At 32.6% G+C, this 23,626-nt stretch overlaps 8 protein-coding genes across 8 annotated transcripts; 1 reads left to right on the top strand and 7 right to left on the bottom strand.

Moving 5' to 3' along the window:
• Positions 1 to 334: 334 nt before the first annotated feature.
• Positions 335 to 1,233, top strand: HELRODRAFT_170892 (hypothetical protein; the record flags this gene model as incomplete). The annotated part of the gene is made up of 4 exons (XM_009016713.1): positions 335 to 344; positions 536 to 642; positions 792 to 820; positions 981 to 1,233. 4 exons carry the CDS (start codon positions 335 to 337, stop codon positions 1,231 to 1,233), a joined length of 399 nt encoding a protein of 132 aa, XP_009014961.1.
• A 794-nt stretch (positions 1,234 to 2,027) lies between these two features.
• HELRODRAFT_170891 (hypothetical protein) lies at positions 2,028 to 4,314 on the bottom strand (the record flags this gene model as incomplete). The annotated part of the gene is made up of 2 exons (XM_009016712.1): positions 2,028 to 3,113; positions 3,472 to 4,314. The coding sequence occupies 2 exons, from the start codon at positions 4,312 to 4,314 to the stop codon at positions 2,028 to 2,030; spliced, it is 1,929 nt and encodes a 642-aa protein (XP_009014960.1).
• A 416-nt stretch (positions 4,315 to 4,730) lies between these two features.
• Positions 4,731 to 6,402, bottom strand: HELRODRAFT_170890 (hypothetical protein; the record flags this gene model as incomplete). Its single annotated transcript, XM_009016711.1, has 2 exons — positions 4,731 to 4,954; positions 6,162 to 6,402. The coding sequence occupies 2 exons, from the start codon at positions 6,400 to 6,402 to the stop codon at positions 4,731 to 4,733; spliced, it is 465 nt and encodes a 154-aa protein (XP_009014959.1).
• A 3,783-nt stretch (positions 6,403 to 10,185) lies between these two features.
• Positions 10,186 to 11,028, bottom strand: HELRODRAFT_170888 (hypothetical protein; the record flags this gene model as incomplete). The annotated part of the gene is made up of 1 exon (XM_009016710.1): positions 10,186 to 11,028. The coding sequence occupies one exon, from the start codon at positions 11,026 to 11,028 to the stop codon at positions 10,186 to 10,188; it is 843 nt and encodes a 280-aa protein (XP_009014958.1).
• Positions 11,029 to 11,219: 191 nt separating this feature from the next.
• On the bottom strand, positions 11,220 to 12,677 carry HELRODRAFT_170887 (hypothetical protein; the record flags this gene model as incomplete). The annotated part of the gene is made up of 1 exon (XM_009016709.1): positions 11,220 to 12,677. One exon carries the CDS (start codon positions 12,675 to 12,677, stop codon positions 11,220 to 11,222), a length of 1,458 nt encoding a protein of 485 aa, XP_009014957.1.
• A 760-nt stretch (positions 12,678 to 13,437) lies between these two features.
• Positions 13,438 to 14,325, bottom strand: HELRODRAFT_170886 (hypothetical protein; the record flags this gene model as incomplete). The annotated part of the gene is made up of 1 exon (XM_009016708.1): positions 13,438 to 14,325. The coding sequence occupies one exon, from the start codon at positions 14,323 to 14,325 to the stop codon at positions 13,438 to 13,440; it is 888 nt and encodes a 295-aa protein (XP_009014956.1).
• A 251-nt stretch (positions 14,326 to 14,576) lies between these two features.
• Positions 14,577 to 15,032, bottom strand: HELRODRAFT_170885 (hypothetical protein; the record flags this gene model as incomplete). The annotated part of the gene is made up of 1 exon (XM_009016707.1): positions 14,577 to 15,032. The coding sequence occupies one exon, from the start codon at positions 15,030 to 15,032 to the stop codon at positions 14,577 to 14,579; it is 456 nt and encodes a 151-aa protein (XP_009014955.1).
• Positions 15,033 to 15,528: 496 nt separating this feature from the next.
• On the bottom strand, positions 15,529 to 23,369 carry HELRODRAFT_170884 (hypothetical protein; the record flags this gene model as incomplete). The annotated part of the gene is made up of 3 exons (XM_009016706.1): positions 15,529 to 19,161; positions 20,929 to 22,963; positions 23,350 to 23,369. The coding sequence occupies 3 exons, from the start codon at positions 23,367 to 23,369 to the stop codon at positions 15,529 to 15,531; spliced, it is 5,688 nt and encodes a 1,895-aa protein (XP_009014954.1).
• Positions 23,370 to 23,626: the final 257 nt, after the last annotated feature.

Genomic DNA, 23,626 nt, shown 5'->3' with positions numbered 1-23,626 from the left:
TTTAAAGAATTATATATATATATATATATATATATATATATATATATATATATATATATATATATATATATATATATATATATATATATGTCTTGTCAGACCCTGATTTTTTGAAAAATATATATATATAAATATATATATATATATATATATATATATATATATATATAAATATATAACAGTTAAAATTAATTTCTTCAGTATTTTCCAACTTCAACGTAGGAAGACTTCATGTGTCCCATAGAGAATTAGGCTTGAGAACTTTTTTTATTCTGTAAATCAAACTCAGTCAAACGCATTTGTTACTTAGTTATAATTAACCTTTTCCACAAAGATGCCCCCCAGTTTTTAGCAGGATGTGTTTAAAGTCAGAAATTTACTCAATGTACTTCATCAGCAAGCCTTCCGCCTGTACTTATTATGAGATAAATTTTCTAATTCAATAAGATTGTGTGACGTATTGTAAATTTTGTAAACAATATATGCGTAAACATATAATAATAAACTTGAATATTTTTTTCTGAACAACCGACAGGGCGTTTATTACAAAATGTCATGGCTCTGACTAGGACAACATCGCTAATAGCATTTAGCAGACGTGATTATAGAAAACTCTATGTGGATTGGAACGAACAAAAAAATGTAATTATGATATTTACAACTTTGCAACATCAGTGAATTTCTGACTGGTTACGAAAATATATGGCACTTAGCGTAACTTTAAATTTACTTATAACATTGAAAAAAGATATTTTAATTTAATGTTAATCCAAATGTCATAAATTCACAAGGGCAGCAATACAAACAGTGCCAAAGAAAAGTTAGAAACATACATTTTTCATCTTTTAAATCCAATGTTCTACAAATGCAGATTCAGATATTTTAATGTAAATTACAACCATTAATTGTTTAGATAACTGATGTAAATTACAAATATCGGTTTATTTATCTTATCATAAAAACGAAATATATTTGCTTAGATATCCAAATGTAAATAACAACAAAAAGAAAAAAAAGAAAAAAGGAAAAGCTAAAAAATCAAAGAAAAATAAAGAAAAAGACGAGAAAGGTGGCAGTGCCGACAAATGTCCTCTTATAATTCATCCAGGTGGGTGCTGTAAGGGTTACTGCTGCGTTCCTCAGTTCTTAGTTCTCAACAAACTCATCGACTGCTTGATGGAGAAAGCAAATGATTGCGGTACCTGTTGCTGCAACGGTTGCTATTGCAAATGATTGTAGCTAATGCTGTTGCAAAATATTATAGCTGATATTGCTACAAATAAGTGTAGCGTCTCTAGATGCGACAGATGATGTATGCAGCAGATGTGTTGCTGAAGCTGTTGTTGTTGCCGTTGAGAAATGACCCGACAAATCTAATTTATTATTTCAAACATATTGTTAACACGTTAAAATGATCTAATGTCTGGTCCTTATAAACTTGATGCTATTGAACTGCCTAATGTTTCATAACTGACGATATATTATGACGAAATAACACTACTTTTTAAGAAATAATATTTGTGCAACCAATTATTTTATATTACTATAATATACCTTGAAATATTTAATATGATTTCATTATAAATAAAAGTTGATTCAAAAAATGCAGTGGGAATGTTTAAAAAGCCCTTTTTAAAAGTTTTTTTGACTTTCTGGTCTTATATGTAGTAAGTACCTCTAAATTAACTAGAATTTTTTTGATAACCAGTTTCCCCAAAAAAGTTTTTTTGACATTCTGGTCCTATATGTAGTATTGCTAAATTAACAAAAAATTTTTTGACTTGAACTATAGAATTAAGATAAATAAATAAATAAGTAGAAGAAACAACACAAAAGCATAAAAATTTTGTTTATTATTTTTTATCTAACACAAAGAATATTTATTAAGTTTTGGCTACATGATAATTAGAAGTGTTAATTTTTCGTTGCAAATAAATAAGATTTTAAAATATGCTACACGAAAGTTTCTCCATTCAATTTTTACACTTCATAAATATGTATCAAAACTAAAATGCAAAAAAATGAAATCAAGAGAGGCTGGACAACCTTTTTAAAGAATTGACAAATTTACATGAATCAACGAGATATCTGAAGAGTGCCGGCGAAGAAGCTTGATCATTAGAGCCTGTATGATAACTCGACAAATAATTCAACAGTCGGTCATAAAAAACCAATTCTTTGTCATCGTTATATTCGTTGTCCGAATACATCCCGGTGAAATCATCGCCCTTTGGAAGGCGACCGGTAGATGAAGGAAGGTTGTTGTTGTATCCATATCCGCATGAACATCCTGAAGGACAACTTCCAGCACCACCATCAGAACCTATATTTGGGCCATATTCACAATCAGGGTTTTGACAATCACAGTTTTGGTAGTCAGCAGTTCTGCGATCGTATGTGTTGTAACTGTCGTTACACATCAAACGAAAAGCAGGATCAAAAAGTAAATCCTCTAAGTTTTTCCACGCCCTTGCTAATGTTCGTGTGTAGAGATCTATGAAGCTGGAACCTGGCTGTTCACGCGAGGAATAATCTTTTGTATTACGGCATGAAATTGATCTTGTTGGAAAACATTCTTCTCGGAAGCCTCGAGACGAACAACCTCCACGTGAACTAGCTGGAGATCGAGACGAACGAAACAAACGAGGGTGTGGTAAGTTAGATTTCAAAAACGGGGAAGATGAGTCAGAAAAGGAAAAGAACGGTGAACTACGAGCAGGTGAACAGTAAATATCACGATTACTAATGAGACCAGGCCTGTTTGCAACGTAACCAAATCCATTGCTAGGTCTGCCGCTATCCAAGCCATAGCCGTAACCATAGCCGTAACCACAGCCACCAAATCCGTAGCCATTACTGCTGGGTTCCCATTTGGACTTTGCACTGTTTCCGTTTCCACGACCAGGTACATAAAAGGAATTACCCCCACCTGATTCGTTACCAAATCTATCACTACCAAATATGATGTTATTGCCACAACCACTTTTCCCGCCACAACATCCGTAAGGAACTTGGAAACCAGCGTCTCTGCAGTCACATTTTTTCGACGGAGTACAAACTTCTCTTAAGCCTGAAAAGCACGGGAAACAGTCAAAAAAGGCGGCAGCGTTTCTCTGAAAATGTTGTTTTAATATTAAATTCAATAAATTTCAATTGAATGTTTGAAATGTTTGGATGTTCGCAATCAGGTTGCTGGCAAACTTTAAATTTAATTTTAAATTTTACATTCTTATATTGTTGATGATCTAGCAAATAACAAAAATGTGTAGGATGATTATAACACTTGTGTTAACATAGTTATTTAGTCAGTCATAAAATCACTGTAATGTGATTGATTTAAAAAAGTTAATTCGCACATCCACGTTCATATCTATGCGCAGTTTGACGATTCTGTAGTGTTAATTTGCTTATTTATTTACCCAGTACATTTATTAAATCGTTGAAATTATAATTTTTTACTTAACAACTTACGACAGATAAGGAATCAGGGATCAAATTAGCGTTGTTTGTTTTTTGCAAATCAGCCAGATCGGACTTGATCTTTGTTTCATTTTTGTTGAAAGTGTTCTTTTCATTTTCAATAGCCTGTCCATTATTTTCATTGAAGCCAACAGTTTCGCACAAAACTGACTTACTTCTTATTGTTTCTAGTTTGTTTTTGATCATCTGATTATCTTTCCGCAATTTTTTTTTCAACTTTTCAAAATTTAGTCTCTTGAAAGCTTTATAAAGCTTTTGCTTTTCTTTTTCTACATGCTTTTTATCGCCAAAGAGGGGATCGCTTATCATTATAATATCGTTAGTTAAACTTTGTCTACCAAATTTATCGTCACTTGGTATATTTTCTATTTCACTCGCTGGTAGATTGAATTCCACTTTTGGGCGCTTGCCGGCGTTATTCAATTTTCGTTTTTTGCTTCCTTCTCTTGTTACTTGACAATCACTTGCTTCTATCTCATCAATTCTTGTTCGAGATTTTTCATTCTTACGCGTCTTAGATCGAAGTTCCGTTAGATTTTTTTCATTGACAGAAGATTCCAAATCGTTCAGTTGATTCAGCTCCTCTTGCCAATAACTAGTTTGATTATCAGCCTGACATTTTACATTAAATGTGTTCAACTTTTTGTTTGGTGTTTTTTCCAAATTTTTGGAATGCTTTTGTAAACTTTTATGACTGTGCGCCTTAATCTTATTTGATTTAGTATGTTTTTTTTGTTTCTCGTTTTCTTTGGGAACGACATCATCCTTCGAGTTGCTACCGGAAATTTGCCATTCTTCAAAGGGAACCTGTTTATTCGCTCCCCTTTCCGCCATGTTGATGATGTCATTCATCTACCGTTTCAAAATGTTTTTTTGGTAGGTTTGTTTTGCGATTTTTAACAAAATTTTACAATTTTTTTGTTCATTTTATTTACTGTTTACCTGATGAGTTTACTTTGGTTTCATGACGTTATGATAATTTAGGGCCGAACATAAACATAATAAAACAGCGTATTCAACACGTGCTACTGGAATATTAAATAATAAAATTGGGTTCCTATCTGTAATTCAAGAAAGTTAGTACAGTTACAAATGTATTTATTAATTAATAATGAATGCTATTGACGTTAATTTATTAAAAAATCAAATTTTTTTTAAAAACATTTTTACATAGATTGTTCGGTTAACAAAAAATGTGAGCTGCAGATATAAAGGATAGAAATGGACCGAGTTGGCAAGCAGGCCTAATGTTAACTGACCAACTTTTCATACAACAACTCGATAACATTCTCGAGGATCTCCTGCATGGGACAGTTCGTCTTGCAGCAACTCGCTGGATCACAGCAAGGGTTCGGCATCAGCAATGCAGTTACAGTTTGTTCGTTTGCTTTTCCGCTTTTTTTCTTTACTTTATTCTTTTTCGCTTTTTTCTTTTTTTTCTTGTTATTGTTCAAGTTGTGTTTACTTGATCTGTCTTTTAACGAACATTTTTACGGTTAAAATTGTTTGTATAATAAACAGATTATATAGTAATGAGTATTTATACATTAATTGCATAAATTGTTTAAATAAAATAAGTAAATTAAACTGAAATAGAAACATCAAAATATAAAATATAGATCCTGGATAAGATTAGTGGGTGCGGACCCTGGGGGAAACAAACAAGAGGAGCCCTTTAGATACTCACAGCAGACCTATAAATATTTTAACTTAATTTTGTTGCACATTACGTTTGAGGATGAAACAATATCATTAATAGAGCCAGTGCTTTAAAAAGTTTAGGCAGTTTAAGTTTTACTATTCTGATAATAGTGGATTATCCTAATATTAGTGGTTTATTTTTTGTTGGGGGGCCCAGATGCAGTGGCCCTTTCTGCCCCACCATCAATACGACCCTACATGAAACAGCACACGCCAAACCTCTAAGCTCATCGTCAGAAGAATGATCGATAGACAACGCTTTGTAATGATTTTTTGTGAAAATTATTAGAGATCTGCTTTTTGGTAACATCATTTGCTGCACTAAAAAGATGCTACAAATTCGTTTTTTCAAATTACTACTTTTTTTCTTTATTATTCATTAAGAACAAACATGAAATCTCAAAGTGGCTTAACGTCTGCTATTTACACTTATGTGTTGATGAGTATTTTATTTTGTTTTATTTATAAAATTTGTTTTTGTTTACAGAGGTTTGGTTTAGAATTCATGGCTTTAACATTTTAATTTACTCTTCATTGCACTATTTTTTAGGAAAAATAAACAAATTTGTAATAATTTTTTATAATTAAAATTAAAAAGCACATATGAAATGTTTATATTCAAATATTGAACTTGCAATAGGAATAACATTTGAGTTTTTTTATTAATTTGAAAAAAAAATTTGCTTTTTTATTTTTCTAAAATCATTTCATATTTGCATTGACGTTTTGTTATTACTAAACTCTTTGCTTTAAAATTTGAGTTCCTTTTGGTTGAGTTTATTAGAAGCATGTTAACATTTATTGTTTAATTTTCTTTCATAGCGTCATGTCAGTTGAAACAGAAATTAAAGATGAAGACTTGAAGGAAGAGTGAATGAACGCAACGCATTAATAATAAACGCCATCGAGAACTGATAAAAATTTTAAAATTTTTATTTGCTGTGATCATCCTTCCCGTCTAACAGTCACAGCAAATGCACCTTCTACAACCACTTCCTGCCCCTCTCTTTCTACAACAATCAAAACCACTTTTATTGCCTCTGCTAATGAAACTACCGTTGCCACAACAACCCAAGCCACCTCTATCACAAACACGAGGAGCACAACTTTTAAAACCACAACGGCTACCAATATTACAGCAGACACAACCACAACCTCTACCACAACTATCAAAGCCACAACAACCATCAGAACCACCAGGGCCACTTCTATCGCAACCATCACAGCCACAAGTGATGCAGGGAAATATAATTATTGGACACTTGCTTTTATTTGCATCATTTTTTCCCTCAACATTTTTGTCCTTTTTCTTTCTCCCTTTTTTCTTTTTTCTGTTGTTGTTTTTTTGATAGGAGGACAGCTCATGTCTGAAATGTAATGGTGATGAACATTAAAATTATTTGTTTTTTTTTTTAAATTATTATTTACAGACATAGTCAGTGTTATTTATATGTTCTTAGCGTCAATTGCTCTAAATGTTTAGCAAAATGTCATTTGTCATCTCTGTGTATTATTAGGTTGGTGCAAATATAATGTCGGTTTTATGTTAATAAATTTTTCATCACTAAATTTTTAAATACAATTTATTGAATATATTGTTCATTATATATCATTTTGAAGGTTATTTATTCTTCTATCTAGCCTTTATTAATTAATTGGTCCAACTATTCAGTGTCTTTGATTTTGAGCGATATTTGAGAATGTTGTCTAAGCGTAATTTTCGGATTATTTTGCTTCATGAGTTTAAACTCGGGCATAATGCGGTATAGGCAACTCGTAATATTGTGGAAGCATGGGGCGACGTCGGTGCATCTGAACGTACCACACAAAGATGGTTTAAAAAATTTCGTGATATATACGCACGCGCAAGTACCAAATCATAGACTATAGTGGTTGATTGGTTGATCGATCGATCGATTGATTGATTGATTGATGGATGGATGGATGGATGGTTGGATAGATGGATGGATGGATAAATTGGTTGGTTGGTTTGTTGATGGATGAATGAATGGATGGATAAATTGGTTGGTTGATTGATTGATTGAATGATTGATTGGTTGGTTGATTTATCGATTGATTGATTGATTGATTTATCGAATGATTGATTGATCTGATCGAATAATCAATTGATAAATAGTAAAGTAACCTCGTTTTAAATTTTTTTCTTTCATTCTTATTATAACTTTCCTAAATAATAAATTTATTACTCATTCATGAACTCAATTAAAGTGAAACAGCAATTACGGCAAGGGTATTAATAATAATGACTTTTTGACTTTCAATAATAATGACTACTTATAAACACAACCACTTTGAAATGACGTTGGTGACTAGGACGATGAAAATCACATGGCGGTGATAACTTAACTCATACATATATACAATTGTAATGAAATGACGAGATGATGGCAGAATAGTAATAACAACAACGATCAATCAATCCATCAATCAATCAATCAATCGATCGATCGATGATGTCAGTCAGTCAGTCAGTCAGTCAGTCAGTCAGTCAGTCAGTCAGTCAGTCAGTCAGTCAGTCAGTCAGTCAGTCAGTCAGTCAGTCAGTCAGTCAGTCAGTCAGTCAGTCAGTCAGTCAGCCAGTCAGCCAGTCAGTCAGTCAGTCAGTCAGTCAATCAATCAATCAATGAGGTAACCATTAAGATGATAATGACGACAATGATGGTGATGATGATTTCAGCTTAATCGTAATTAAAATTTTAAAACAACCTTCAACTCATGGCCTGATTGAAAAATAAGTAAAATCTAATGATAAGCATCATCATTTATCATACAATTCAAAAAATATGCACTGCAATATATTACTTTACAATACAATACAAGGCGATACTATACACTACAATAAAATACAATAAAATACAGTTCAATGCAATACTAAACATTACAATTTCAACGTAATGAGTGAGGCGATCAGTACCTGTCATATTTTCATCATCCGATGAATCCAACGAGAGTTTCTTGTAATGGTGTTTTTGAAATGTTATCAACGATGTACTTTTTGTTAGCATTGTTTTTTATTAGGTTAAGTTTGGTATTTAGGTTTGATTATTTTGTTGTTTATTCACATGTGTTACTTATGACGTGTCTTTTTTTTTGTTTATGGAGAAATGAAAAATTTAAATTCTATTGCAATAGTGTGGACTCGACATTTTTTAAGCATTTATCACACACTGGATAGATGTTATATTTACGATCGATATGTCAGTTATTTTTTGGACCTATATTGAAAACATTCTCAACAAAATGACGACCAACTTATTTTTTAGGCTGTTTTTACATCAAACCAAATGACACCCAACGCTCTTAGGAAATCAAAAGTTATTCAAAAATATAAAAAAAAGTGTTACATTTTTAAAAAGAAAATTTCCACACAAATACTTCTTCGAAATTACTCATTAGTAGTTAAATAATAAGGCTGTTGTTCGATCCTTCAAAGCTGTATGCATTTGAACAAATAATCAATCAACTTTTGCAAAGGTGTATAAATATCCGGGCAGCCACAGCATCCGCCACACAAGTCACAGGTACCCTTGGGGACGCTTGAAAAACTCGGAAAAATGATAATGGGACAATCTTCTCCGCACTTTTTATCCGAGTTGTTGTGTTTGTTCAGGTTGTATAGTATTGTTTGCAGATCGTCAATAATGCCAAAACTGAAGTGAGTAATTTTATGAAAAATATTAGATGCATGTGATGTGTATTTAATTTTACTATTATGTACTGTAAATGTAGAGTAGATATAAGAGATTTCAAATGTTTTTATGTTAGATTTTTTGCGTAATGAACAGTTCTGCCCTCAACATACGCCAGCAGATTGAATTTAAAATTCATTCTGATTTTTTATTCTTCATTTTAAAAATCTAACAACTCACTACCTATTTTTCACGTTCTTTGTCGGTTTTTTATTGCGTACCTAAGAAAGGATGTGATTTAGAACAAAACAAAATTTGTTATACACACATTTATTTATTGTATAATTGTTATCATACAATAATATAGTTTAAATGTTTACCAAAATAATTATGATAATAATTATATCATATCTATTTTTTTTATTTTACCAAAGTTTTGTTATTTTATTAGTTTATTAGTATTACCAAAATAATTATGATAATAATTATATCATATCTATTTTATAATTAATTTACCAAGCTAATCATTTTACCTTTTTTATCTTCCATGTCTTTTCTGAAAGAAAGGTTTTCAATATAAATATAAGGCGGTAAGAACAACAAATAGGTAATCATGATCACTATTTAGGGAAGTTATTTTTAACCTGAACTTTCTTCAGTCAAATTTTCTATTGACAATTTTTTGTAATGGGTCGTTGTAAATGTTATCAGGGATGTAGCCCTTGTTAACTTAGCCATGTTTGTGGTTTTTCAATTTACCACTATTTGTTTTGTTTTTTTGTTGTTTTTTTTTTAAATTTTTCTGACGTAAGCGATGGAGATTGCATAAAATATAACTTTAGCGTATTTTTATTGTAGGTTTAATGTTAATCCATTAATGAATTTATAATGCAAAAGTAACATAGAAAAATTAGAAATTCCATTATTTATTTTGTTATTTTAAATAAGTTCTCTATTCGCATTTTGTTTTTTTTGTGTGTTCAACAAGTTTGTGTGTGCGTGTGTTTGTATGTTTAAGTGTGTGTGTCGTGAGTGAAAATGCAAGAAACTTTTTTATTTTTTATCGAAAGGTCTTAATATTTATCAAACCCATAGAAGACAATACAAAGTTTTAATTTAGTTTGTTTAACATTCAAAGAAATACGTGTAAGCAACCGAACGAAGCAAGTAAATGATGATGTGTATTCCATTCAAAAATGTGTGATAGCAAATAAATTCCCATTTTCATGATATTTAAAGTACTAAGTATAAATATATTTGTTACATATCTGGTCAATATTTAATGGAAACCTTGGATTCATTAAAAATTAGTAAAGACGGTACATAGTACATTTTCCTAGTTAACTTAAAAAACTTATCCTTTTCCAGCGTTCAACCTTCTCGCGAAATTGACACTGTCATCAAACTTTTCGACGGGCGGTCTTGGCGGATGCTGGTAGGGGACGAACATCTTTCTCTGTTCATTTTTGTCGTTAAATATCTGATCAACAGCCTTCATGTAGGATGAAGCGGATAACTTGCTGGCATCGAATTTTGATGAGACACACCACTCGCGCACTTTCAACGTGCTGTGCCATTTTTTTGACATACCTTTAGGAGATGTTTGAGTACTTGATTCGAATCTGTCCGATTTGTTTTCCCTACTTTGGGATCTTTCGTTCCTTGATTTGTTGAGGTCAACCTTCTGTCGTGAACTTGTCCTTCTTTTACGTTTTTTCTTTCCGGATTTTTTTGCGTACAGGTTTTTGAGTTCTAAATTTGGGCTATCACTTTCAGCTTTTTTAATTTTATGGCGTTTTGAATTTTTGTCAGACTGTTTTAGACTTATGCTTGGACTAGATTTTATAATTTTTTCAAGTTTTTTCAACCTTTTTTCAACAACTCTTTGTTTGCCATGCCAATAATCTTCTCTTTGTTTGAATAAATTGAATGCACTAAAGCTATTATTCGGGTCATTTTTTTTCCAAACGAAGCCGGTTGGTTTATATAGATTGAAATTTTGTTTGCTGATATTTTCGGCATCCTTATTTTTATTATTCATATAATTTTCAATAAATTCTCCAAAAAAATTTGTATTGTTACTCGAAAGTCCTGTAAACAATTCTTTTGTTTTCAAGCAATTATTTTTCCATTCGTTGTGACTACATCGCTCTTTCATTATATTTTCAAAAATATTTCTCAAAACGTGTTTATCCATTGTAGTTTTTATTGGTGATAAATTTCAGAGAATTTGTAAAATAAGAATTTTTGTTTTTGTTTTTTTAAATAGCAAACATTTACAGCATTACGTCAGTTCTATAAAATGCAATTTCTGATTCTATGGACAAAAATTATTGATATTACTATTCTTTTAACATTAAGAAACTGGAGACTAATTAACAGGATAAGTTAATAGTAGATATTAGGAGAGTCGAACTTGTGGTGGTGTCTGTAGCCATCGTAGGGAAAATCATAATAATTTTCATCTAGTCGACCCATGTGAGGATTGCGACCGTACATAGGACCTTGAGGGCTATCGTATTGGCCCATGTATGAACCTCCTCTTTTATGAAAACCCCCACTTTGTGCTCCTAAATGATGATAACCGGGGTAGTTGTATATGTTGTCTTCGTAATAATGCGGCATGTATCTATCGCCTACGTGGTAATCATCGGCGTCATAATCATAGCCATTCCTTCTGTGTTTGTGGGAATGTTTCTTGAAACGATTTTTTTTCTTACATCCGTGGCGAAGTTCATATTTTTTTAGCGTTCGAGAAATATGCTGTTTTTTTGTACAACAGTCATCTTTTGGTTTTTTTTCAGCTCCAATATCGCAACGGTTTTTTACAAATTTCACGTATTGCCTACAGCCAGATGAAAATTTATCTAAACAACTGCCACCGGGCTTTGCTTGTATTTTGACTTTTGGACAGCACTTGACGTCACATTTTTTTCTAGTCTTGTGTTTATAAGGTGTATAACCGTCGCTGTTTCCAGAATGATAACCTGAACCATGTCCCAATTTGCGTCTTGAACCATGTCCAGAATGTTCTCTAGAGCTAGATGGAGAACTATATCTGGAACCTCTGCCAGAAGGAACGTTGCACTGTTTATAGTTATGTTTAGGAATACAAACTTTGCAATGTGGATTTTTGCTTGCTTTGGGACGGCAACCGAGGCCGTAGCTTAAATTTTCACCGTAAGAGTCGCTATCACTCATGTCATTATTATCTGAGTATTCTGAGCTTGAAGAACTACTATGTCCATAACCGTCCTCATAATAATTTGGTTTTATTCTTTTGTGTTTACGATGTCCATGGTTGGCCGGGTTACCACAACCTAACGCCAAAAACTTGCCATGTATCGGACCTCTTTCGTCGTATGTGTTGCATATTGTGCAATTATTAGCTGCAACATGATTTCGGCGATGTTTTTTGTGTCTGTTCTTGCAGTCATCCATGCTATCTGAATCAGGATGCATGTTTCTATGGTGATGTTTTCGATCTCTTCCAAAATATTCACAATCCCCTGCCTCACCCGGGCCATCTGAGTCAGACGATTCACTCAAATCATCTAAGTCGTTGTTTGGATCTTCTGTCGAATTATTTGGCACATCGCTAGGAAAACATGAAAAAAATGTTCTAAACTGCCAGAATGACAGACCGGATGGGTGGCCTTTTTTGGTAGTTTTTTCTTTATCTTCACCACCACTTTCCTTATCTTTTTTTTTGCTTTCTTTTCCTGGTTTTACTTTTTTTTCTTCTTCTGGAGGTTTTCTTTCCTTCTTTTCTGCTGCTGGTGGTTGCTCTTTTTTGGCTTTCGCGTCTGGTGGTCCACTTTTTGCCTTTTTTTGTTTATCGGCCATCAAAAATGTTTCCAATTACTTCAATTTTCCTAACGAAATGTGCAATTGTTTTCTATTGCGAATGAGGTTTACTGATAATTTAACATTGTTAATAATTTTTCTATCAACCCATTGAATGTTTTTGTTATTTATATATTGAATCTTGTGACGTTTGGTTTGTTTAAAAGTGTTTCTTAAATAAATTTTCATTAAGAGAAATCGTCTCGCAAAAATGAGTCCAAAACTTTTTTTACAGATGAAATTTTTTACCGCATCTAAAAATTAAGGAGAAACGATTAAATTAGATATTAGATCTGTTGTAAGCTAACCAGAAAGGTGGTTGATGTTTAGTTTTTTTATGAAATCAAATTAAAACAAATTTATGGGAGATATGTCTTTGGGCGTTTATTTCATTATTGCAATCACAAAATTAAAATCAAACTGCTTATTTATTTATGAGTTGAGTTAATATTTATATACAACATAACTTTATAGCCACAAAATAATCATTTTAAAAAACTTCACTTTTAAAAATAAATTTGAAAAAATATTTTTAATGTCATATTCAATTTGAATTGATTTATATTGTTAGAATTAATGTGTTCATTATTCATGTTCTTGAGAGACTGTTACAATGTAGGCACTAAATTCAAACTATACGCAGCGTTTGTCTTTTTAAATTTAATAAAAATAATTTTAATCCTTTTAGCTTCAAAACTTTTATTTGTAAAAAAATGGACTACTTTGAATGCCGGATCATTCATGATGCTGCTACGTTTGCTTATTTCTCTCGCCTCCTTTTCTCACCGCCGCCACCGCCGCCGCCACCGCCACCGCCACCGCCACCGCCGCCGCCGCCAATTCTTTTTTCAAATTCAGCACTTGGATCCTCCTCATCGTCATCTTTGTTTTCATTTGGAATTTGTGGCATCAACATTGGTTCAAATCCCAAATCACAAGAGCACCGAAGTCTTTTTAGTACCGCTAAAGGCTTTTTGTTGAATGCTCTTTCGACAATTTTTTGATAAGCGGACAAGGTTGGAGCGTTGTCGTCGTATTCTCCTTCCACATCCGAATCTTCAGGCTTATAACAATAATCACCTTTAACTTTTTTTTCGCCTCCTTTTTTCTCTTTTTTTCTTTCTTTATCGCTAGGTGATTTTTTATCTCTGTCCTCTCTAGGTCTTTTTTCAGGAGAACCTCCTGCTTTCGATTCTTTGCCGGGAGAATCTTGTGTCCCTTCTTTCGCATTTTTCCCTCCGCTGGTTTTTGATTCCTTACCAGGAGCGGCACCTTTTCCACCTTTCGCATCTTTTGCATCTTTACCTCCACTTTTTGCCGGGGCAGATTTACCTCCTTTTGCGTCTTTTGCATCTTTCGCATCTTTACCAGCGCCCTTTGAAGGAGCAGCTTTTCCTCCTTTTGCAGCATCTTTTTCACCTCCTTTAGCGCCTTTAGCATCTTTTCCACCCCCTTTAGCATCTTTTCCGCCACCTTTCGCATCTTTTTTTTGACTGTTGTTAGTATTGTGCGTTAGATCTTCGGCACTAATCGTATTCAAGGATACTTTATCATACTTGGGCATCGTCGAAGTTCTTTTCGACAACCTCGAAGTTCTTTTCGACAACCTCGAAGTTCTTTTCGGCAACGTCGAAGTTTTTTTCGCCATTTTTGTTGATTTTATTTAATTATTTATTTCTATTAAATGTTCTCATTTTATTTAGTTTTTTCCTATAATTTTTAACCATTTTTTTTGTTTATTTTCATAAAACTTTTCTGTTTTTCTTTTTATTTCATTTTACGTCACAACACAATGATCAAAAACAAATCAGACAAAGAGATAATTTCACAAATTTTGTCAAAAAATCATTTCATTCGTAATAAAATGTTAAAAATCAGTTGTCATTATCTTCGGGCTGTTCATTGTGTTATGGCTTCCATGGGATTTGTGGAGCAGTTGGTTAGCAGCGTCCTAAACTGAGCAAACGACATACCGGATGGATGTTCGTAATCATCATCATCGCCATTGTTTTTAGCAAACTTCCTCGAACATTCTTTTTTTCTTCTCTGTTTTTCACGAGTCATCAATTTGTCGTGCTGCGACTTGTCTCCGGTGTTTCTGTATTTCTCCCTCTCCGTGATCTCCTTCTGCAAGGCATCACGACTTTGCATGAAACGATCGAGTTCATTTTGAGTTAGTTTAGTTTGATAGTAAGGATCGAGAACGCGGATTGCGTCTATCTTCTGTCTTAAACGCCTCAGTATAACAATGGGATCTTTTTCTGAGTCATCTACTTGCTCATTTTTTTGGCTGGATCTTTTCTTCTGCTGATTGTCTTCGGAGTCACGTTTAGTTTTCAAACTCACCTTTTCCATTTCCCAACTGAATTATATTGAAAAGGAAATCACCAAATAAAATTCCAGTATCTACCTTGTAAAATTCATCAAAAAAGTGTCGTTTGCTTCATATCATGTATTAAAAATTGAAATAATCGATTATAACCTTTATTTTATATAATGCGGATGTTGAAAATATGTCTACAGATCTAAATATTTTACATTTTTGGTATTTTTAAAAAACACAACACTTAACTATCACGATGTTTGTTAGACTGAGATAAATTTTTTAATATAATACGACAAATTATATTCAATTTTTACAATTCCTTTTTAGTGGGATGTTTGTATTCGTTTCGAGAGGTGAAGAGAAACATATTACAATTTTTATTTGCTCTTGATGACGTAGATTGAAAAATTAATTTCTGTTTCAAATTTATGAATTTGTCTATCTGTTAAATATCAGCTGTCAAATATTATTTGTGATTGGACAAAATAAATTAAAAAACAGTTCATCAGTTTCAGTTGATTGTAGTTAGAAGGTGTGTTGATGTGTTGCTCTTGGACAGACGGTCATGGTTTTGTCGTCATCGCAGATGCAACACTCGCAGTTTCTACCGTGAACAACCGGATGACTTCTAGCTGAATCCTCATTATGTGATGTACTTTGTACATTTTCATCTCCTCCATCGAGCCCAACTACATTTTCTTCCGCTAAATGATTTGGCCAATATTTATTTTGAATATTCTGGTTGTTTGCGCAGAAATTGTCGTAAATGATACGTGGAGTGAAATAAATCTGAGGTTGAAACTCTCTCATATTACTCAAAAATGGACAACACTCGTTATGACATCCGGGACACATTGAATTGAAAGATAGATTGTTAAAACTACAAGTATCAGTGTTGTTTGTATAAAGTCTGGGACATTCAACGAACACATCTTTTGAGCATTGTAGGCGAAATTTATTTTGTTCTTCTGGTGATTGACATAAGGATTTCAGTTGTTCTGATCTGCAATTTACCATTGACTTGCACCTAGAATTCGTCAATTGATCTGTTTGAGGTGCAGCATCATATGGAGGACAATTACATTCAGAGACATAATTTTCACACTTGAACGTTGACGTCGCTGGTTTAACAGGAGTTTCTTTTAATTTGAAATCAGATGTGTTTATGTAGCATTTCAACTTTTTACGGTTTTTGAATTTTTTCAAAAAATTAAAAACTGTGAATTCATTGTTATCCATAAAAACTCCACTATTTGCTGATGATCGTTTGCGACTAATAAATCCTTTTTTCATGTCACAACTAGAGTCTGAATGTGAATAATTTTCGTGATCATGGCTTATCGTTGAATCACTATTGGTAATTTTTTCAAGATTTTTCAAAAGATGAAATTTATTTTCGGAATGATTATTACAACGCTCAAAACTGTTTTTATTATTTATACTTTTCTGGTCATGTGAATATTGCTTTTTAAGACAAAATGGTTTTTCTCTAAACTTAGGTAATAAGTTATGCCCTGAATAATCTTCCACATTTATTGCTTTGAAAATACTTTTTGAAGTTGAACACCGATCATTTTTAGATTTTTGACGCGAATTACTTAGCTTTGGGCAGCAGTCTTTTATTGAACAATCAGTATCAAACGTTTTATTTCTACAGCTATATTTACATTCTTTTTTCGAGGTCCGATCAAAATAACGTTTTCGAATTTGAGATTTTTTATCGTCAGAGTTTATCAAACTTTTGAAACAGTGTCTTTGAGATTTTGTTAAATTTATGAGGTCACGATTTTTTTCTTTCAAATCTTTAAAATTTTCCTGGCAATATTGTGGTAACTGACTGTTTTCCTTTTGTACATTCTCATCGGGCCTTTGTTTACCAAGTGTGCTTGTGCAATTTTTGTTTGGCATTTTTTGACGCAGTTTATGATGGTCAAAAAGAGATGAATGCAGTTTCTTGGCTACAGACTTGATCAATGCGATGTCACATGAAGACAAACATTGCGTTGAAAGTACCTGCTTACAAACGAGGCTCTTCAGTGAATTTTCAAGATTTTCTAGATGTTCTATATTTAAACAGGAAAAATTACTCTTTTCAGCTGATGTTTTTTTGCAGAGGGTATCTCTGAAAAAACAGTCCGAACAAACTGATTGAGACTGTTTTGCTAAAAGTGAGTTTCGACTGGATACTATTTTTTTACAATTACGCCATTCCTCCATATGGGAATCAGTCAAAGTCATTTTTTCATTGTCACGACGCGTAGTTTCGTCGCGCATCTCTTTGCTGTTTTCATCATTATTTTCGCATGAGATTAGGCATGAACTTTTTACTCTAGAATCAATAATATTATCAATCATCTTAACTTTCGAGTGCCATTCATCGAGACATTTTTCAATTGCACATATAATGCAATCACATTTTTTGCATAATTTTAATTTGCGGGTAATTTTTGACGTGTTTTTACTATTTCTAGAAACACTCTCATTATCACTCTCACTAGAACAACTCTTTTTTCTATCATGTTGTTGACAGCTATCGGTTTTTTCTAACTGCTTCTGGCAATTTGACTCTCTTTGTCTTTCCTTATTTAAAGATTTTGTCATTTGGAAGCATATTTTTTCGTGTTCACTGCAAATATTATTCAATGTTTTAGTTGTTGAAGCGTGTGCACTGTATTTCTTAGTTTTAGTTTTATTGCAACACATCTTTTTAGCAGATGCTTCATTTACGTTGTCTTCATCTTTTTGGTTGCGTTGATCATCGTCTCTCTTTTTGACATCTGTTCTAATTTTTAACCCACTGTCCTTCAATTGCTCGCTTTTAACCTTTTCGCTTTTTTCATTATTTTTGCAGATATTATCAATTTTCAACCTTTCATTCGATGTTTTTTGAACATTTTTGTCGCAAACTTCACAGTCGTTGTCACGCTCATTTTTGCGATACGAGTCGTCATCATCATTTTCATCTGAATCGTCACAGCCATCATCAGGCTTCTTATCTTCTCTAACATCATCGTTATCATCTTTAGTATCATCATCGTCGTCATCGTCACAATCCTTATTGTCTTTGTAGTTTTTAAACTTGTTGACATCATTGCTACTTCTCTTAACTTTTTTGGCATCACACTCACCATCGTTGTCGTTGTCTTCTTCATCTTTACAAATTTTTGTTTCGTGCAAATTATTTTTTTTTGAATTTCTAAAGTTTTTGGGATTTTCAGTGTTCCCGTCTATAGTTATGTCGTTAAATTTACATTTTTTAACATTTGATTTTGCATCACTTTGTGTTCTTTTTTCGTTAATAACTGCAACAGTTTGACATTGATTCAAGTTATTTTTATGTGAATACTCTTTCGAGTTGCTACTCTGGCACGTGCGTTTCGATTTTATATGACACTGACCAATACATGAATCAATTGAATGAGCTTCATCACATCTTGCAACTGAATCTGCAGCTTTGTTTTCTCTTTTTTTCTCATTTATCACTAAATTTTTACCATGCAAATTATTACTGCAGCTTGGCATGCTTCTCTTATCGAATTGGCGAATCAAATTGTCATTTTTAACGCCTGATGAACATTCTTTATTATTTTTATGACTGTCATTCAATGTTTTATTTGTACAGCAATAACAAGGACAACCTCCGTTGTTACCACCGATGGCTGGCGAGTTTTTGATACAGTTGGGAGGGTCATAACGACTCAACTGAATTACGCAAATTCCGTCGTCGTTGTTCCTTTTGGCACCCGAATTGCCATCGGTACCTTCACACCTATCCCTCGATTTATATTTTTCTGCTTTCTCGGTAGCCAATTTTTTTCTACTTCTGTAACTACAAGTTTTAGAGTTTGTACTTTCGGAGAAACTTGCTAAACTCGTTTGATCGGAATCATTTCTATTTGAACTCGGAAAATTGATTTTTGTGCATCTAATTGAATAATCGTATTTTTCAAATTGATTTTTTTTCTCAATAAGGCTATTATCAGGAGCTTTGTGCTCTCTTTGGCAAATTGATAATGGACACTGAATTGGGTCATTAACTTCATGAACTTTATCCTTCTTATATTTTTTTGAACTTGCCTTACTTCTGACAGAAAATTTATCACAACTGTCTCTCTTTTTGTTTCTTCCATTTGAATCTTCTTCATAATCAACGCTAATCTTTTTAAGACAACTTGTCAAAGTTTTTTCATCGTAACTTTTTGTTTTAATCAAATTGCATATTTTGTGCAATTTGTTCCTGCAAACAATTGACTCGCTGCCAGCTGAACTTCTCCTACATTCAACATCGTTACCTAAATTATTCTCGTTTTTAGGTGCCCAAGTTTTTTTGTTTCTATCTGATAACGATTCTTCCCGGTCCATGTAATTTTCTGACCCGGTTTGGTTTTTTGTTTTATTCCGACTATCATTTTTTAAACATTTTGTTTTATTTGCATTTATGTTTCCTTTGTTATTTATTTTTTTACCAGCCAAGATTTTTTTATTCATTCTATTTTCTGTTTTATTTGATGACAGTTGACTCAACTTGTCTCCATTGTCTGATGTAGCACTTTGCAATGAACTATTTTCAGCTTTTGGATTGTTTTTCATTTTATTTGTATTATCGATTTGATTATTGTTTTTAACGCTGCCGATTTTGTTAGGATTTTTTGGCAAATTATTTTTATCAGCAAGTAACTTTTTGCTTTCAGGTTTCTCACTGTCGACAAATTTCTTTGTGGGATAGCCATAGATTTCAAGACTTTGACCGTCATCACTTATGATGCTTCTTGTTCTATTTGATGTTTGAGAATATTTTTGTGTAATTTTTTGCGATATTGTCATAACTTCGTCTGAACTATTTTTGCGCTTAACATACCTATCAACTTCATTTTCTTTTTTGTCTAAAGGTCCTTGAGTCATTTCGCCACTATTATTTGTTGCAGATTTTGTCATTTCAGCACTTGATAATTTTTTTCTATCTTCTTGATGACTTTTGATCTGACTAACGTTTGAAACCAGCATTGAATTTTCCAGCAATTCGACTTCACCAGAACTTTTTTTTTGCTTAACATTTTTACTCTTTTTTGTTTCATTTTTGGCTGAATACACTTGAATCATTTTGTCATCTTTGGCTGGCTCATAAATTTGTCCGGGCATTTTTTTCCCATCCAATTTGTTTTCTTTTTCATTCAGATCACCGTTCTGCCCAAATTTTTTATCAACAACAGTTTCATTAAGATTTTTTAGAGGGCCACCTTTCTTGAAGCCGTTGTTTTTAACATTTTCAATGCTACCCGACTTATACGTTTCATCGTTTGATGTACTTAGATCTGTATGATAACTTCCAGGTTCAACATTTTTTTTGTTTGCTAAAAATGGTTCTTGTTCAATTAGCAGGGACTCATTAGAAGTCAAAATATCAACATTCATGTCAGTTTCAATTTTATTCGACGGTGTTGGGGCTATCTTGTCAGAACCTTCTTCATTTTGATCGCTAAAAACCGATGACCCCTCGTCATAACTCTCATTGAGTTCTGAATATTGACTGTTACCAGTTGATGCGCTATCGTTCTCAGAAGTTTCTGATAATTGCTTTTTAATTTCAGAATTTGACCTGTTGTCTTGCATATTATTTTTAAAGTATAAGTCATTTCTGTTTCTATTTAAAATTATATTTTTTAGTTTCATACCATTTGCTTGTTCTTCATTCAAATATGAATGTCTTTCACGATCGGGGTGTTTAACCACGTTTTCCGTTTGATTTCTATTTTTGCTGTTGACATTAGAGCTTTTGTAAAAATTCACAGTTTTAGATCTACATAATTTTTTATGTTTTTCAAGTTTTTCAGTAGAAATATCATCCTTTTTTCCATCATTCCGAATTGCCATTTTTTGGCAATAATTGAAAGATGAAAGCGTTGGATAATGTTTTTTTTCATTTACATCGGTTATTTCCAAATGCTCTTTTACAAATGCACAACCTAAATATTTTGTCCCATCTTGATCTTGCTTAATTCCGTGTCTCTTCTGGTTTTGGGATTGTCTCAACTTTTTTGTATCCTTAAAAATTGGTTCATTCCCTTCATGACGTTGAGTACAGTCTCGTACTAAATTAATTTCATTAGTATCATTTCTTTTCTTATCAATTATTTTTGACGAGGACAAAATTTCAGCTTCAATGAGGGAGTTACTACAATCGGCGTCATTCTTTGTTTTGGTAAACATGCTTTTTGGTTGCGATGCGATGGGCGACGCTTGCTCTTCATTTATGATCACATCAGGACGACTTATACAGTCTTTCCGAATTGTTTTTGTAGCACATTTGTTTAATTTTTTAATTCTTGTTTTTTGATAAAATGATTTTTCGTATTCATTTTTGTAATTTTTTTCATTTTTGGATGACAAATTTGTTTCGTGGGGTTTATAATCGTTTGCCTCATTATTTGCGGGTATCTTTTGGACTTGGTTCTTATTTAATTTTTGGAATTTAATGCTGCATGCCTTCAAACTTTCGATGTAACTTTTGTCGTTAAGGCCAGGTAGAAGTTTTCTAATTTTCAACGATTCGGTGAAATCAGGATTATCACGATATCTGAATCTTTGATCATTTTGCGGGTTTTGTTGCTCGTTACATGCTTCTGGGTAATCCGTAGCATAATTTTTACATTTGTTGTAGCTCTGATTTTTAACGACAAATCTAGGCGTCGATCCTTGAGACCTTAAGTTTTCTTTTTGTTCACAATCTTTTTGACTGTTTGACGAGTTTTTATATATGTCACTAGATTTTGATAGTTCTCGTTTTTGTTGTGTGGTATCTTCATTATCTGAATTAAAAGTTGAAGGCATGCTAGCGTTCGATTGACTGCACGAACAATTACTTCTTGAAATCATGTTCTCATTACGGAACTGAGGTTCCAATGATTTGTTCATTCTTACATCACACATCCTGTTTTCTGGTTGATTTGAAGATGGATCATTTTTCAAATCCGCTGGCATTCTAACATTTCCGTACATTTTCGATTGTAAGTTATCCGTATTTGTTTGGGAAATATCAAATTGAACGCTTTTATTAGAAACAATTTTTTTTAACTTTTCTAAATTTGAATCATTATTGTCATCAGTCCGTCTCATTTTGTAAATTTCACTTAATAACAGCTGTTTCAAATGACTTTTGATGTTATTTAAGTTATTCCCATACTCACTAGTTCCATTTCCTGAACACTCTTCACCACTGAGTTCTGCCTGACAGCGTCCGTGCACTGGGAACTGTTTTTTTAAAATTGGTTTTGATTGCTGAGTTCCTAGGTGTCGTTGCTTGGATGATTGATTGAAACGTAGACATTTCTGGCCCTGCTGCTTCGTGTTCATCCACTGAGCGGGATTTTTCAAGCCGTATTTTTGAAAATATTTTTTTTTTTCAGAATAATTTGGCTTCACTATATCGTAATAGCTGCAATGGTTATCAAGGTAGGGTTTCGAATCCTCAATAAAAAATTTATTATTTTGAGTCACATTAAAATTTTGATCACGTTTGGTAATTTTGTGACAGTGGTTGGCAAAATTTTTATAATTTTCAAAATTATTTTCAAACTCTGGATAAAATCTATCGTTGAAACTAAAGCTATTCTCTTCCTGGTTTTCATCTCTGTCAGTTTTAGCCGCTAAAGTTTTTCTGGAAGTTAAGTAGTTGACTGAACAACACAAATTTGGTTTGTAACCATGAAATTTTGGTCCATTCTTCCAATGGAAATGGAAACAGGAATGCATAGAAGATAAAATCTGCATGATAGTTTTATCAAACTTTGTTTCCAGGCTGAGCAAACTGGCGCACGAAACATCTGAGCCGTCTTCGCTTGATTCATCACTGTAAGCAGCATCATATAAATCTTTCAGCTTATCCAACAAATTGTTTCCCCTCACTAACCCGGCTCTTCTACGGCACGCAGTTTTGCCTGAATAATCGTAGACCTTCCTGCAACTTCAAATAATTTAGTAATAAATAACAAAACTTTTTTGATTTTACGTCGTAATATTATAAACCTTGGATTAAGGCTTAGGTTTCTTCTAACTCCAAAGTTTAAGTTACGACAAGTTGCCTGATAAATTGAAAGTGTTATTGCAAGTTTGTTATTTCAGTTTGATTCATGATTTCATGAATTTTATTGTATGAAATAAATAAAAAATTGTCAACTTTGAGTATTTTAAATATATTCATTAGTTAAGTTAAAAAAACTAACCAATTTTCTATAAGACGCATTAAAACCTAAAAGTAAATTTATAAAGTTTTTTTTAATGTGTTTTGAATTTGGAAGTGCAGATACATATATCGTTCATTAATTACTGCAACATGTTCAAAATACTAACCCGCACATTCTCCTAGACATTTCATTATCTTTCATTATTTTTGAAGAATGCATCTCAACAATGTTTTTAACGTTGATTTTGCACATAGAAATAATTTAGTTTATTTTTCAGGTGGAAAGCAGAGTTATTGTTTATATTTTTGTTTCTAAATCTTTTTCAATTAGAGCGTCATTACTTTTCTACAGTGTTATTATCTTGAGATGATTTTTAACAAAGAAAATGTTTTTTTATTAAAAAATATTTTTTATTACTCTGTTTTTTAGAAGTAGCGACAACA

This window comes from Helobdella robusta (assembly GCF_000326865.2).
Source record: "Helobdella robusta unplaced genomic scaffold HELROscaffold_19, whole genome shotgun sequence".
NCBI classification, from domain to species: domain Eukaryota; kingdom Metazoa; phylum Annelida; class Clitellata; order Rhynchobdellida; family Glossiphoniidae; genus Helobdella; species Helobdella robusta.
Note: the sequence above shows the minus strand (reverse complement) of the source record. Positions and strands in the feature narration are given on the sequence as shown.